This window comes from Ovis canadensis, chromosome 18 (assembly GCF_042477335.2).
Source record: "Ovis canadensis isolate MfBH-ARS-UI-01 breed Bighorn chromosome 18, ARS-UI_OviCan_v2, whole genome shotgun sequence".
NCBI classification, from domain to species: domain Eukaryota; kingdom Metazoa; phylum Chordata; class Mammalia; order Artiodactyla; family Bovidae; genus Ovis; species Ovis canadensis.
This window is the reverse complement of record NC_091262.1, coordinates 21,241,616-21,256,951: the sequence shown is the minus strand read 5'-3', so window position 1 is coordinate 21,256,951 and position 15,336 is coordinate 21,241,616. Positions and strand designations below refer to the sequence as shown.

Sequence of the window (15,336 nt, the reverse complement as noted above, 5' to 3'; positions counted from 1 at the left end):
CTTAAGCCCAGGCTACTAGAAACCCCGCCTCCATGTGTAACCATGGGAACGGCTGACACGCCGCAAGCCGGAGATTCCTGTTTCCGCCCCCTCCCTAACAAATATTGTTTCCACTAGCTGTCCACATGGGCGCAACGCCTCTCCATTGGTCAGAGCCCCAGGACCGTGCCTTGCCCCAGCCAATAATCGGCCTGTGCACGTGCACCCTCGCGTACTCTGATTGGTCACCACTCGTTGATCACGCACTGCCGTCCTGCTCCAGACCGTGCGCGGGGGCGCCAATGAAATGACTCAGTAGTCCTTCACAACCAATCGGCACGTCGCGGGGCTCCCAGCCGGCCTATGGGCGTGCGCCGGGGGTGGGCTGTCCCGGCCCCTCGCCTTCGCCAGCTGGGTTTGTTAAAGCGACAGGCCCTACGGCGCGCCGGGGCTCCACCGGGCAGCGCACGGCGGGCGCGGGGGCCCTCGGCGTGCGCCTGGCGCCCGTGACAGCGGCGCCGCTCGGCTCGCGACCTCGGCTCCGGGCCGCTGCCGACCGCCTCGGCGCGGCCGCGTCGCCCGGTAGGATGGGCGGCGAGGCGGGGTCCGCGGCAGCGGCGGCGGGCTCGGAGGGCCGTGTGAAGAGCCTGGGTCTGGTGTTCGAGGACGAGCGCAAGGGCTGCTACTCGAGCGGCGAGACCGTGGCTGGACACGTGCTGCTGGAGGCGGCCGAGCCGGTGGCCCTGCGCGCGCTGCGCCTGGAGGCCCAGGGCCGCGCCACCGCCTCCTGGGGCTCGAGCACCGGTGCCGCTGCCCCGGCGGCCACCTCGGAGGTGGAGTACCTCAACGTGCGCCTCAGCCTGCGCGAGCCCCCGGCCGGTGAGCGCCGACCCCGGCCTGGGAGAGGGGCCGGGGGGGACGGGGAAGGAGCGCTCCGGGGGACGCCCACCGGCCAGGGGGCCGGGGAGAAGGTTTCCGGGGATGGGGTCCGCTCGCGGGGTGGCCCAGCATCCCTTTGGGGGCTGTGACGGGTGAGCAACAATGCCTGCGCACCCCCACCTCCCAACCCCGGGGAAAAGGTTCTCCTCTCCACCTGGCGCCCCGCCCCTGCCTCGCTGGGAGCTGCGCCGGGGTCCCAGGACCGTCCAGGCAGGCTGTGGGAGTGAGCCGTTGCCATGGGAACCAGGATCTGGGGCTCTAGGTCCTGCTCCTTGAGGCCTAAGGAATGGAGGGCAGAACCAGTCTGTCCTGATGTGCCCGGTGTTTTACGGGTCTACCCTTCACCAGCATTCCTCCCTGCCCCGCCATCAACCCCCAACTCGCATCTTTCTTGCTTCATGATGAGTTAGCAAAAAGCTCAGTTCCCTGAGCATTAGGAGTTCAAAGGAAGTGCTTTTTGACTTGATCCTTCATCCTGGGATTCCCCGCTTTGGGGGAGCGGGCTTAAGAGTTCTACCTTTGTCTTTATCCTTCGCTTCTTTTTGTTCCCTTTGCATCTTCTTCCTTCCTTCCTTACACCCCCCCCTAAACCTTGAGTTACAATGGGATCTGGCCACTGAAAGAGTTTGTGGAGGAATGATGACCCTGCTTCTGAAGTCGTTAATAGTGTAGGATTTTCCAGAAGTACCCCTGTGAAAATTCACAGCATGGATTCCGTTACTGTTGGTGCAAAAATAGATTCCCTTAAAATACGAGGGACAGTGAGTCTTAGTCTCCTTTTAGTTGAGGAGCTCCTTTAAACTGTTTTACCTTTTTGCCTCATCAGCTTCAGCATTTATCTGTAAAATGAAACAGTGATGTAGACTCTCCGCCTTTGAAGAGTAAAATGCAGTGTATCAGTGTTTACCCTTTGCTGTGTATTATACAAAAATCAATAGTAAACGCAGTTTTGCCTTGTCCTGCTATGGAACAGTAGTTCACAGTTAAATCTTTAAGGTATGTGAGCATCAACTAATTCCAAAAACTTCAGTAAGGAAAGCACATATGAACCAAAGCCCTCTCTGGGATTAATAAATGCAGTATATTAGGTGACAGTTCTTTCTTACTTTATGCCCTTTCATCAGTATGGTTTCCAGAATCAGCCCACACAGGCCTTCCCCAAAGGTAACAGACAACACAGATTTTCAAGATGGCTGACTGGAGTCAAGGGCAATGGAAGAGGGAAGTAACTGAGATTTGTCCAGGACTTCAGACTCTCTGTGTCCATATCTACTGAGTTTTTGTCCACAGCTTTGAACTGCCTGTATGTCTGTGCCCATAGCTACTGAGTAAATAGATATAAGATTAATAGAAGTTAGACCTGGGACTTGCAGTAGGAAAAACGCTTTGGTGAAATACAGACTGTCAAATAGTGTTCTGATTCACAAGTCAGATTATTTGTTATTCTGATGAAATAGAATGGGTCATTCTAGACAGCCTGAAAAATCTTAGCTTGTTTTAGAACATACAGTAACAAACACTGGCAAAAAGTAAAATCATAAGTCTATTTTAGTTGACTTAATAAAGGGGGGGGGACCCTCCTAATATCTATAGTCTGGGAAAAGTTAGCAACATTATATAACTGTAGATCTTAGGTTTGTTTAATTTCAAGATCTAGCTGAATTCCAGTCACCTGAAGAGATTTTTTGAAATCTAGGTGATGGGATGTGTTTTCAAAAAATCTACTGGATGATTTGTTAGCCTTGTTAATCTAACTACTTGCTGTTTTGGTGGTTGATTTTCTTCATATTTTTATCAGTAATGGTAGAAAAACAAGACACATCAGAGAGTTGGTTTCACATGTTGGCGGCGCACCAGGAGGATGACCTTGTGTGCATTCCTCAACCTTGGAGCTCCAGGCTCTGCCGCTGTGTTGGTCTGGTAGCTTAGGACTCAGCAGTGCCCTGAATTCTGCGCTTGGGCTGAGGAACCATGAGTGAATGAAGCATCTTGGGACATTGTAGGTCTCATTGCATAACGCAAAGGTAATAAACCTTGAGAGCAGAAATGGACACATGATTCAGTTTATGGACCTTCTTAATCAAAAGTTAATAAAGAGGAAGAAAGCAAGCCAAGATTTGATCCCAGTGCTGCACTGTGTGCTTAGTCATGCAGTCATGTCCAACTCTTTGTGACCCCATGGAGACATGGGGTGTGTCCTGCCTGGCTCCTCTGTCCTCTGGAGAGTCTCCAGGAAAGAGTACTGAAATGGGTTGCCATGCCCTCCTCCAGGGGAATCTTCCCAACCCAGGGATTGAACCCAGGTCTCCTGCATTGCAGGCGGATTGTTTACCATCTAAGGCACCAGGGAAGCCCCAGAATACTGGAGTGGGTAGCCTATCCCTTCTCCAGTGGAACTTCCCGACCCAGGTATCGAACCAGGGTCTCCTGCATTGCACGTGGATTCTTTACCAGCTGAGCTACCCAGAACAGTTGTTTTTTTTTTTTTCCTCTTTATGTTTTGAGGTAGTTCAAAGTCATTTTATTTTTTTAATATAAATTTATTTATTTTAACTGGAGGCTAATTATTTTACAATATTGTATTGGTTTTGCCATACATTGACACGAATCCGCCACGGGTGTACATCAAAGTCATTTTAAATGTTCTGGTTCCTATTTGTTTTTTTTCTGGAGAGAACTTCATCTCTCTTATTCTCTTCCAATGTCCTGCACAACTCTGTTTTCATGCTTGCCTGCCATGCCCTTCCCTTCACCTAACCCTTGTCTCCATGCCAACCCCTTACATCAACTGCAGAGATGGTTCACCCCCCAACCCCAACCCCCCCCCCCCGCAATAGACTGGGCATCCCAGGGTCATTCAGTTCAGTTCAGTCGCTCAGTTGTGTCCAACTCTTTGTGACCCCATGAATCGCAGCACACAAGGCCTCCAACTTGTGTTGGAGGGAAAGCCTCCATTACCAACTGTCCATTACCTGTCCATTACCAACTCCTGGAGTTTATTCAAACTCATGTCCATCGAGTCAGTGATGCCATCCAGCCATCTCATCCTCTGCCGTCCCCTTCTCCTCCTGCCCCCAATGCTTCCCAGCATCAGGGTCTTTTCCAATGAGTCAACTCTTCACATGAAGTGGCCAAAGTATCGGAGTTTCAGCTTCAACATCAGTCCTTCCAATGAACACCCAGAACTGATCTCCTTTAGAATAGACTGGTTGGATCTCCTTGCAGTCCAGCCTAGGGTCATTACTTGCATACAAGTGTCTGCAGCCATCTTTCCTCCCAAGGTCTATTTGGAGATTGAAGTTACTTAGCTTTGTATCAGCTTTGTACCTGACAATCACTATAGAATTTGGACGTAATGAAATCCACGTCTTTAAACATTTTAAGTACTTTATTGTGTTGAGCTATCTGATGATTACAATTTGGAACTTTAGCCCAGGTCTCAGGAGTATCAGGATTCCTTGAGCCTCGTACTTGATAGTTACAGAGTAGAGAGGCTTTCCCGCCTTCTGGTGCTGGAGCTTGTTTAGTGGCCCTGGACACACTTGAGCCCTGGGACTCACTCTGTCACTATTATTTAACATGTTATTAACATTTAACATGTCCCTATGACTTATCACTTTGCCTCCAAGTTAGCCACCTGTTGAATATTTCTATCTGAATGACTGTAAGTGGCAAATGCTGTTACGATTTTTTTCACCTAATATATCACACATTGAAAATCGGAGATAGATTTAGGAGAGTTAATGAGCCAATGATGCATTCCTTTTTCCTAAAAGTACAAGGTTGAAAGTGAGAAGGGTCTCCCTGGTGGCTCAGACGGTAAAGAATCTGCCTTCGTTGCAGGAGTCCCAGGCTTGATCCCTGGGTCCGAAAGCTCCTCTGGAGAAGGGGACGGCTATCCACTCCAGAATTCCTGCCTGAGAATCCCATGAACAGAAGAGCCTGGCAGGCTGCAGTCTGTAGGGTGGCAAAGAGTCAGATATGACTGAGTGACTAACACTTACACAACTTTCAAAAGTATAGGGTTGAAATACTAACTGAATTGATGAAGGGCTTAGACTGTTGTGTTGTAACACCTATTAACTATTTAACCATTTCACTAGTGATTTCTCACCTTAAAATTTTTTTTTAATGAATGGCCACAATAGAGAAAGTGCTCAATCTGTGCTGCACTTTTTTCATCTCAAGTCACCCCACCCTTGGGGGATTTAGTTCTGTACCTGGATCTGTGCACACAGAATGAAGGGAACGTTTATAGGTCTCTCTGGGGAGCCACCCAACCAACACTGACGTCCCTGGCGTTGGCTTTGAAGCCGACCAAGAGTCTGGGCACTCAGTCGGCACTCCAGCGGTGCCTCTGACCTTGCTCAGTCCATCCACAGTCTGCCTCCCAGCTTTCTCATGGTCAGGGGTAAGCTGTTTGAAACGAAATGGGGCCAGCTGACCCCAGAGCAGGAGGAAGGAGCTGTGGCCATGCCTGGCCATCCACACCTCTCTTTGCCAAGCGAAACAACATTCTCTATTGATCAGTAGTGATTCCTGCCTAATAACTGGTCCTGTTGAATTGGCTGTTAAGTATTATACCCAATATGCATAGTACACCAAGGAAATTTTTCACCTCCTTTTCCAGCTCTGCCCAAAGAGTATATAGTCTGATTTTTGTGATATGCCTAAAATAAATAGATCTGTTTTTTTTCCTAAATTAGTTTTGGGTCGTATGTAATATTTGTATCTCAGGTTAATATAATTGTATACTAACATATTATACTCATGCTAGTATATAGGTTATGTGTATATAGGTATGTATGGTTGTATATACATACATATGTATGTGGGAGCTCTGGTACTTGATGGCAATTATGTAATTGGTCTATTTGCAGATAGCATATATGTTTATATACATATATATGTAATTTGAAATTGAGCTTGGTAAAAGTTGATTCAAAATTTATCAATTTTCTAAATCTCGGGTTAATGTACTTTTTGAAGTATATTCAGTGGTACAGCCAGGAAAACCTCCCTTTAAAAAAAATTGTGATTTACACTGAAAATTCTTGATCTAATATGAAATTTAAATAAAAATATATTGTCTTTTTTAGGGGAAGGCATCCTCTTACTACAGCCTGGAAAACATGAATTTCCATTTAGTTTTCAACTTCCATCTGAGTAAGTAAAACTGTGAAGCTTTGGGGGTTTTGTTTCCCTGAATGTGTCTGTACATTGTATGGTTACTGAGTACCTTCTAACATTCAGGTGTAGATATTTATCCTAACTAACCCCTGATAGATCCCACCCCTGTCACCTTTCTTTTTTTAAACTGACACTTAAGGGGTTTCCCCCATGGATTGGAGAAGGCAATGGCAACTCACTCCAGTACTCTTGCCTGGAAAATCCCATGGACAGAGGAGCCTGGTAGGCTGCAGTCCATGGCCGCTAAGGGTCGGACACGACTGAGCGACTGAGTGACTTCACTTTTCACTTTCATGCATTGGAGAAGGAAATGGCAACCCACTGCAGTGTTCTTGCCTGGAGAATCCCAGGGACGGGGGAGCCTGGTGCGCTGCCATCTATGGGTCTCACAAAGTCGGACACGACTGAAGTGACTTAGCAGCAGCAGCCACATGGATCAGTGTTAAAGAATCTGCCTGCCAAGCAGAACATGCAGGTTTGATCCCTGGGTGGGAAAGATCTTCTGGGGAAGGAAATGGCAACCCACTCCAGAAAATCCCATGGACGGAGGAGCCTGGCAGGTTACAGTCCATGGGATCACAAAGAGTCAACAGCTGAGCGACTAAACCACCACAACACTTTTTAAGAGTTTTTCCCTGTTTTGAACTGAAAAAGAAACTAAAAATCACGTCTTCGGTTTCTTGCAGACCTCTGGTAACCTCCTTCACTGGGAAATATGGAAGCATTCAGTACTGTGTGAGAGCAGTTTTGGAACGACCCCAGGCACCTGATCAGAGCGTTAAGCGGGAACTCCAGGTGGTCAGTCACATCGATGTCAACACACCAGCATTGCTAGTACGTTCTTGCACCCTCCCTTCCCCTGCCCCTCGTCCTCTGCTTTCAGCCATCATCCCTGCATTTAGCAAGTCTAGTGGCCGCCTGTCCTGTCACTTTTTGATGTAATCTTATAACCCATATGCATTCACTGTAAATATATGATTGTAAGTCGGGCAAATTACAAAGTGTGTGCCGTAATACTCTTGATTGTGTCCCTGTTATTCAGGGCTTCTTTGCCAAGAAGTTACATGGGCTCGAAATGCATTAATAAGGCTTAATAATAATAATGCGCACACACCGAGCAGTTACTTTTCCAGAGCAGCCACAGTCACAGGGCTGTGGTATTCTAAACTCTTCCCTAATAGCAGGGTGAGGAACAGTAATTACAGAAGAGTACTAATCACGCTCAGCCTGTTATTGACGCTCAGGCCATTATGCTGTGTCTCCGTGCATTTTGCATGTCATTTTCTAATGCTAAGTGAGTCTGTGCAGCTGCTCTGGACTTCCTTTCACTTCTCATTTCCTTATGACAGATTTGGCTGCATTAAAGCATTGAACTTCTAATAATCACCAGAAATACTGTAGGCTGATAAGAAAGATCAGGCTGTAAGTAACAACAGAATAGGCAAGATGGGAGCTAATGAGGTAGATTCTTTTATCTAAACCCATATTATCAAAATAATATAAAATTATACCTTATACTTTCATGATAGCTAGTAAGGACCTAATGGTTCGTCATTTAAATATGAATGAATGATTTTTTTTTACTTAATAATGTAAACTTTCCGTCATGATACTGATGTTGCAAAGATGTATTTTTAGTACTGGAGGTTTCTTCTTTCTAGCCAGTGTTTTTAAACATCAGGGGAATAAAAAACAGGAGTTAAAAGTTGTTTAACTCTATTTTCACACAAAAATAAAATAGAATCTACTCTGTTACGAAATTATTATGAAAATGTAACAGATAAGCCCTAGCTGCATGATCCTTTGTGGCCAAAATCATGCAATAGCCTGACCCAGCTTAGAGCTGTGACTTATCACCTGTTCAGCACCTATTTTGAAAATTGATGATGCTAATGACTGCCTTGTGGTTTTGAAAACTACTTAGAATTGGGTGGTTAACTAATTCTAATTTATTTATGGGGCCATTGTGGCAAATAATTTATTTATTTTTATTTTTTTTTCAAAAAGAGATGCTAATTATCCTTTACTATCTTTCAACAATTAAAAAGCTATATATTGCAACTTTGGATTTTACAGTGAATTTTGGCTTGTGCCTCTTGTAAACTGTGTATTTTAAACCTTGTGTCTTTTGTTTTTTGTTTTTTGTTTTGCTGATATAGAATAGAAAGTGGGGTGCTGAGTTCAATAATCCTTTAGATCCGTTACATTGGTGTGTTGTTGCACTGCCATAACACAAAAGCCCCAAATTATTCTAAGTACCCTTGAAATTTCAGCCTAATAATGCATGTGAAGTAAGGACAAAAGGCTGTTTGCTTATTCAACATTTTAAACGCCAAGACAAATAGAACATTCTGATTATTGATTTGAATGCCGTTTCTCCTTCTCCTGATCTACACCTAAAGTCCTTTTTTAGAAAAGGTAGTTCTGTCGTGTTAATAGGGACTGCTACAGTTAGATTCTGATTGCTTTTTTAAAGGATGATGTATCATTTCCCAGAAACACAATGAAAGTATAGAATAAAATAGCATGCTGTCACCCTAATTTGAATCTGAAAATTCACTTAGTTTTCCTGAAAAGGGAATGATTTTTAATGCTTTCTTTCAGTATGTTGCATAAAATGTCACAGGAAGATAAAAAAAGGTTGATTTGTTTTTTGGAAGACATTTCTTTACAACTATTTTATTTTTAAAAATGATATAAGTTGTATGAATTTTCTAGATCAATTTAAGTAATTCTATTATTTGAACTTTTAAAGACCCCTGTATTGAAAACTCAAGAGAAAATGGTTGGCTGTTGGTTTTTCACTTCTGGTCCAGTCTCGCTGAGTGCCAAAATTGAAAGAAAGGGATACTGCAATGGTAAGCAAACTGTCTAAAATTCCAAATGCAAGATTCATTAATTAGCTAATTGAAAGTAATTTTCAATAATATGTTTTGTGATTAATGAAGTATATACTATTTTAAAACATGAGTAATATGATTCTAGTATAAGTCATTGATATTTAAATATTTGTAAATAGATGAGTAGATCCCAACAATCCTAATGTTTCTGACTTCAGTCCTGGTACATTCATAACTAACACCAAAATGAGAAGATGCCAGAATTTATTTTAATGTTGCAGAAGACTGTTCCAAGCAGTGTTGCTTGGAAGAGAGCTGTTGCTGTATGAAAATACTGTTAGACATTCTGACTCCATGCTGGGAATTGTACACACAGGGCTAAAATGTAGAACGTTGACACTCTTTAACAGTCAGACTAATACCAGAACAACCATCTGTGAAAGGCCCATTTCCATCCAGTGGACTTGGCCCTGCTCCAGGGTTCTGGCTGTTTGGAGACAGGGGTGGTATGGGATAGTACGACAGTGGGTGTGTAATGTGGATGTGAAATTTGTTTACACCATCCATTGCTTAACATCTGAAGTGCAAACTTTGTTCTTTTTTTGGGCAGATTTTGTTAAACATTGATGAGTTTGGTACTTAAGATAGTACTAAATCATTTATTTGTATATCTGCTCTCAATTTTTATAGATCATGGTCATTCATAGATCTTTAGAACTGGTAGCCTAATATTGCTACATGAGAAAAGTGAATCATGGAATAATTAGGAACATGATCTGCACAAGCTGCAGTGAATTTTCTTTTCTCTGACCCAGATTTGCAGGGTAAATTTTTCCATGAGGCTTCTCAACTTCTTAGTCACGTTGCTACATTTCAGCTTCTGTCAGCGACAGCTCTGTTCCACTGTGGTGAGAACTTCCTGAACAGTCTCTGAAGGTGTTTCTGTTTTCTTTTTAGGAGAAGCTATTCCGATCTATGCAGAAATAGAGAATTGTTCCTCTCGTCTGATTGTTCCCAAAGCTGCCATTTTCCAGACTCAGACGTACCTGGCCAGTGGGAAGACGAAGACCGTGCGGCTCATGGTGGCCAACGTGCGCGGGAACCACATCGCCTCCGGGAGCACCGACACCTGGAATGGGAAGACCCTCAAGATCCCGCCCGTGACGCCGTCCATCCTGGACTGCTGCATTATCCGCGTGCACTACTCCTTAGCCGTGAGTGCGGAGCCTGGGGCGTGAGACACGGGGCGTGCACTACTCCTTAGCCGTGAGTGCGGAGCGGGGGTGTAAGGTGCGGGGTGTGCACTACTCCTTAGCCGTGAGTGCGGAGCCTGGGGCGTGAGACGAGGGGCGTGCACTACTCCTTAGCTGTGAGTGTGGAGCCAGGGTGTAAGGCGTGGGGCATGCACTGCTCCTTAGCCGTGAGTGCGGAGCTTGGGGCGTGAGACGTGGGGCTGGAGCCAGGCCCGGTGCTGTGCCGCCGCTGAAGGGTGTCCTTTTATGTCAGTGTCACAACAGGTTGTGAAATAGAGGGTCGGCCTCTGTTTTTTCATCAAAAACTAGCCCCCTGAGGGGTTTAATTAAGGAAAGTGCCGGCAGGGCTGCTCGCTACAGTGAAGATGCGTCCTTAACTTCCTGTGGTTTTGTGTGAGCCATGCTCACTGATAGTGAAGCGTGTTCAGGCCACAGTTCTCCAGCACAGAGTGTTCTCTGTATTTTGTGGGCTCTTCATTCGGCTTGCTCATTTTATTCTGTCAGGACAGTTTGCGATTGTGTTGGGAATAGTAGCAGACAAAAGAAGCTTTTTTAATGAAAAAATAATTGGGTTACTCACTATGAGGTTTAACTCACGTTTGTGTCTCTCTCTCTCTCTCGTTGTGGTTTTGGTTTTTGGCGTATTAGGTGTACATTCACATTCCTGGTGCTAAAAAGTTGATGCTTGAGCTGCCCTTAGTGATTGGCACAGTTCCATACAATGGTTTTGGCAGCAGAAACTCCAGCGTTGCCAGCCAGTTCATTATGGATATGAGCTGGTTGACACTGACTCTGCCGGAACAGCCCGAAGGTAAGATGCTTTGAGGTTCTTTCGTGATGAAATCACGCGTACAGGGTATGCAAGAGCAGCGCCTATGAGATAGGAAGTGCTCAGATGATAATCACTACTGCCGCTGTGGCTGTCCTCACTCTGCTTATTACTTGAAATCAGCAAACATTATTCTAGGCAGGGACTTGAGAGTCTGGCCTAGCCAAGACACAGAATTCCCAATGGCATGTCCAGAAATACCATCCATCGACATCTCCCGACTACTGTTGATAATAGGTAAATAATGAAAAATAATCAGAGTGTGGTTATGTATTTTTTGTAGCCACATTTCATGATTTTTTTTACCTAGACTGTAATGTATGCAACTCAAGAGACTAGAATAGAATCAGTGTTCAGTTCAGTAGCTCAGTTGTGTCCAACTCTTTGTGTAGTACTTAATAAAAGCAGAATCTATTGAATATTTTTTGTTGTAATGGGCATAAAAGCTTCCTGATTAGAGGGAAGAATACCATTTGTTTTATTTTCAAATTAAGCTAAATTTCTTATTTTTATCAGAGTTCAGAAGACATTAATGTAATTAGTCTCTCCCTGGATTTCTTAGATCCAACTGTTTTTTTTTTTTTGATTTTTGGTTTTTTTCAGCACCACCAAATTATGCAGACGTGGTGTCAGAGGAAGAATTCTCTAGACACGTTCCTCCTTACCCTCAGCCCCCTAATTGTGAGGGAGAGTCGTGCTGTCCTATGTTTGCCTGCATCCAGGAATTCCGATTTCAGCCTCCACCGCTGTATTCAGAGGTAAACACATTAAAAGGAAACTAGGCTTGTGCTATTCTGTTTGTAAATAATCTTGTGTTGATTATCAATAATGTTGATTCCCAGTTATTAAAAGATACATACAACAATTTTCTGTGATAATGATGATGATAAATGATCACTGGTCCGTTCACCTCATTTTGCAGTACTTTCTTGGTGCTTTCTAGCATGCCTGTAGAGTACCGTGAATTGCCTCTAAGGACCCGGAATATAGAGAACTTAATAGCGTTCTTAGAACTTAGAAGTCTTTGGGACTTCTTAATAGTAGCTTTGAGCAGCTTGGCTTAACTGCCGTCATGTATTTAGAAGCAGGTTCTACAGTCGTGTTAGAGAGCATTGCAGTAGTAATCTTGGTCTGCTTGCTTTTTCAGGTCGACCCACATCCTCGTGATGTAGAAGAGACCCAGCCTGTTTCCTTCATTCTTTGAACATGTTTCAGAAATCACTGTGTTCGTCATCAAGTTAGAATGTTGGTTCTCTCCCCCTGCCTTTTTGGGGAATAGGGAGGGAAGATTAGCTTAAGAACGTAACGTCAAGACCGAAGGTGGAAGAAATTAAAAAAATGCAACGAGAACTCTCCAGTGGGCCAGCAGGAGTGTTGCGCAAGTTTGTGATGTGGTCTCGTGTTCCCTTTGAACAGTGGGATGGAGATGTGACGTGAGAAGTCTCAGAATGTGCTGAAAGTCCAGACAGTGATAGAGTAAGTTGAAGGGGTGCCTGTGCCAACCCAGGGGAAAGAAAGGTGCCTGTGAAGAGGGGAAACACTGTGGGCGTGTCTTTAGAAGGTTTCTCAAAGTGGAGCCGCTGTATCTTAAGCTCAGAGGCAGTGTGGACGTGTTGGGAGGAGACTTGATTTTAGAGAATGTAGCAGCGCGAGAATGTGCGTGCGCGGGAAAGGGGCCCACTCTAAATATGGAGCGAGACCCGCCAGTGTCGGGTCGGCATGATTTCTTCCCATACTCCATGGGACTGAAGGTCCTTAAAAGAATCCTTTTCTGAGCTCACAGTCTTAGGAGGTACTGATGAAGTACAGTTTTCACTCTTTTAGTGATAGTCTAAGAAGTAGTTTATAAATTGGCTCTACAGTATTATGAAACCAAGAATGAGTTCCTTAAAAGGCTTGTCAGTTGAAAGGGGAAAGGTGAATTCAACTTGAGAACACATTTTGTTGAAGTTGCCACTTCTTAACCCCCTTTTTAAGTACTTTAGCACGGTACATGTTTGATTTTCCTCATGTCTTAATTACCTAGGAGCATATTTTTAAAAGGGTTAAAAAAAACAAAAAAGCTTGCATCCTTAGGATGCGTTGATAACTGCACAGTGGGGGGAAAAGGCCTTTTCTTACCTACCTCTAACAGTGTTATCAGAATCAGATTTGGTTTAAAGCTCCAGGCCTGAGAAGTCTTCTCTGGAGTTTTCTGCTCATTTGTCTATAGCAGTCTTATCTCTCCTATCCCCAAAGCTGAAACTGGACTAAAGGCAAAACTGGTAAGGTTAGCATTAGATGAAGGTTAGTATGTGTATACCAAAGGGTATTTCAAGTTAATGTAAAATCAAGAAGGCAGAAATACCATTTTTTTAAAAGTCATAAAGTTAGCTCCTCTCAAGAGACATGAGTGTGCTAATACGATGGCAGTCACTGTGTTGTCCGTTGTTATTCCACGTCTTTAGTAATTCTATTTAAACTGTGATTTTTTTTTATCATTTTGGTGCAATATATTACTATCCTTTAACCTCAGGATATTCAGACCAACAAGATTGTGTTGCTGCTAAAAGTCTGAGCAGTGTCTTTATGTCCCTCTGTCACCTCCTAGTCAGAGCCAAACGTCCGCTTGTTTTTACTTTAGTCTGTCGGTTTCATGAGCTGAGAGTATTTCTGGATGCTGAGTGGAAGGGAGGTCAGGATCCCCGCGATAGAGATTTTAGACCAGCCCAGTACTTTGGTTTTCTCCACGTCCTAAGGGTTTGCTCTAGAAACCCTGGTGCTTCCCATGCCAAATACTGTACTTCACTCAACTGAATGATTAGCTTTTCTTTCGATCAGTATACTCGGTTAGAAAAGTCCTAAGGTTAAATTTTGTATGTAAAAATTAGATGGACATTTGATCAGGGATTTTTATACAACCATTAGGTAAATGTACGCTTAGTCCTTCTGGGCATACCTCTCCTCTCTGTAATCACGTGAGCATCTTAAGCCGTTCTTCCATTGTACGCCCCTGTTGAAAATCGCAGTGCAAACTGTTCTCCCAATAGGTGTGGTATTGAAATTGTCCTGGATCGTTACTCCTGCCTTTGGCTTTTTGGTGATCTTTTATTTTGCTTTGTTTTTGTGTTTAAGTAGCTATGTGTTGTCTGAACAGTTTTATTTGTACTTTAAAAAAAGATCATCTCCAGCTATTTCTTGACCTCTGAATTACAGTTTACATGTTTTGTCAAGACATTGTCCATCTCCATGATACCAAAACACAGTGAAAGAAGCAACAAAATTGTACGGAGGAAGAGCAAGTTTAATTATCTGACTGCAGGTAGACAGGCAGCTGCTTACTAGGGTCTTCACTTGGATTGTCTCGCCACCTTTTTAAAAGAAATCATAAAGTGCATCCATCAAAGTAAAACAGAGCTGATTTTCTAGCACTTACCAAGAATAGCTACAAGGTATGATCTGCCTTATTGAATTGATATTGGTATATCTGACCTTAAGCAGTAGGTTGAAACTGTATACCTTTTTATAATCAAGAAGTTATTTGATGAATGTAGAAGATTCTACATTGGAATAGAGAATACTTGGGAATGACGATAAAAATTTAGCTGCTATTTGCTTGTTCATTCTCCTCTTGTTTCGTTTGCAAAGAAACCGTGGCCTTAGAATTTTCTTTTTGATGCAGAATTTTTTGAAATTGAGAATGTGCATCTTTTGGCTCACACAATTCTTCCATGGGCAGAACTTTGATGGTTTTGTTTTGCACAATAAGAAATTCAATAGGCAGGGGTTATGTTTTTGATAAGTTAACTATCAAAGCTTTTTATTTTTATTATAAAAATGTAACAATTTAACCCACAAGGAAAAAAAAATTGTATTTTGTACTCTTGTCTGAACCCCATGGGTTCCTTTTGTTAATAAAATGATTCCACTGATGCTGTGAGTTACTAGTTGTGTTTTGTGTTTGTTAAGACTATAACTCAGATTGTTACAGATTTAAGGGAAATCAACACCATGATACAGAACGTTACTACTAAGATCTTTCTGTAGATGTGTGCTGTCATCAGGCCAGACACAACCCTGGTGCATTCTGAGCCTGTTTCTGTGATGGCCTCAGTTTCCCCAAAAGGTAATCAGTTATTAGCATTCCAGGAAAAAGAGTAATTGATGTGAAAGATAAAGCTTAGGCTCTATTGGTCATTGAGAGAGCATTATCTCCATTTATTCTGAAATGATAGTGACTACTTCTTAAAGTTTCCTGAGTTGTCATGTTTGTTTGGCCAGAATCTTTCCAGGATTAATTTAGTAGGTCTGGTGGCAGACCTAGGTA

At 43.6% G+C, this 15,336-nt stretch overlaps 1 protein-coding gene across 2 annotated transcripts; it reads left to right on the top strand.

The window, feature by feature from the left end:
- Positions 1-339: 339 nt before the first annotated feature.
- ARRDC4 (arrestin domain containing 4) lies at positions 340-14,942 on the top strand. Of its 2 annotated transcripts, none has more exons than XM_069559969.1 (8): positions 340-858; positions 6,018-6,084; positions 6,795-6,942; positions 8,864-8,966; positions 9,906-10,162; positions 10,850-11,012; positions 11,634-11,788; positions 12,178-14,942. In XM_069559969.1, the coding sequence occupies exons 1-8, from the start codon at positions 567-569 to the stop codon at positions 12,232-12,234; spliced, it is 1,242 nt and encodes a 413-aa protein (XP_069416070.1). In that variant the 5' UTR covers positions 340-566; the 3' UTR covers positions 12,235-14,942. The 2 variants fall into 2 exon arrangements, with proteins under 2 accessions (XP_069416070.1, XP_069416071.1); XM_069559970.1 differs by having other exon boundaries at positions 417-812.
- Positions 14,943-15,336: the final 394 nt, after the last annotated feature.

Bases quoted from the DNA above. Each gene is read 5' to 3' on its own strand.
- ARRDC4 (XM_069559969.1), top strand. From the start codon at position 567: ATGGGCGGCGAGGCGGGGTCCGCGGCAGCGGCGGCGGGCTCGGAGGGC. The intron at 6,943-8,863 runs GTACGTTCTTGC...GAACTTTTAAAG, and splicing joins TCAACACACCAGCATTGCTA to ACCCCTGTATTGAAAACTCA. The intron at 8,967-9,905 runs GTAAGCAAACTG...TTTTCTTTTTAG, and splicing joins AAGAAAGGGATACTGCAATG to GAGAAGCTATTCCGATCTAT.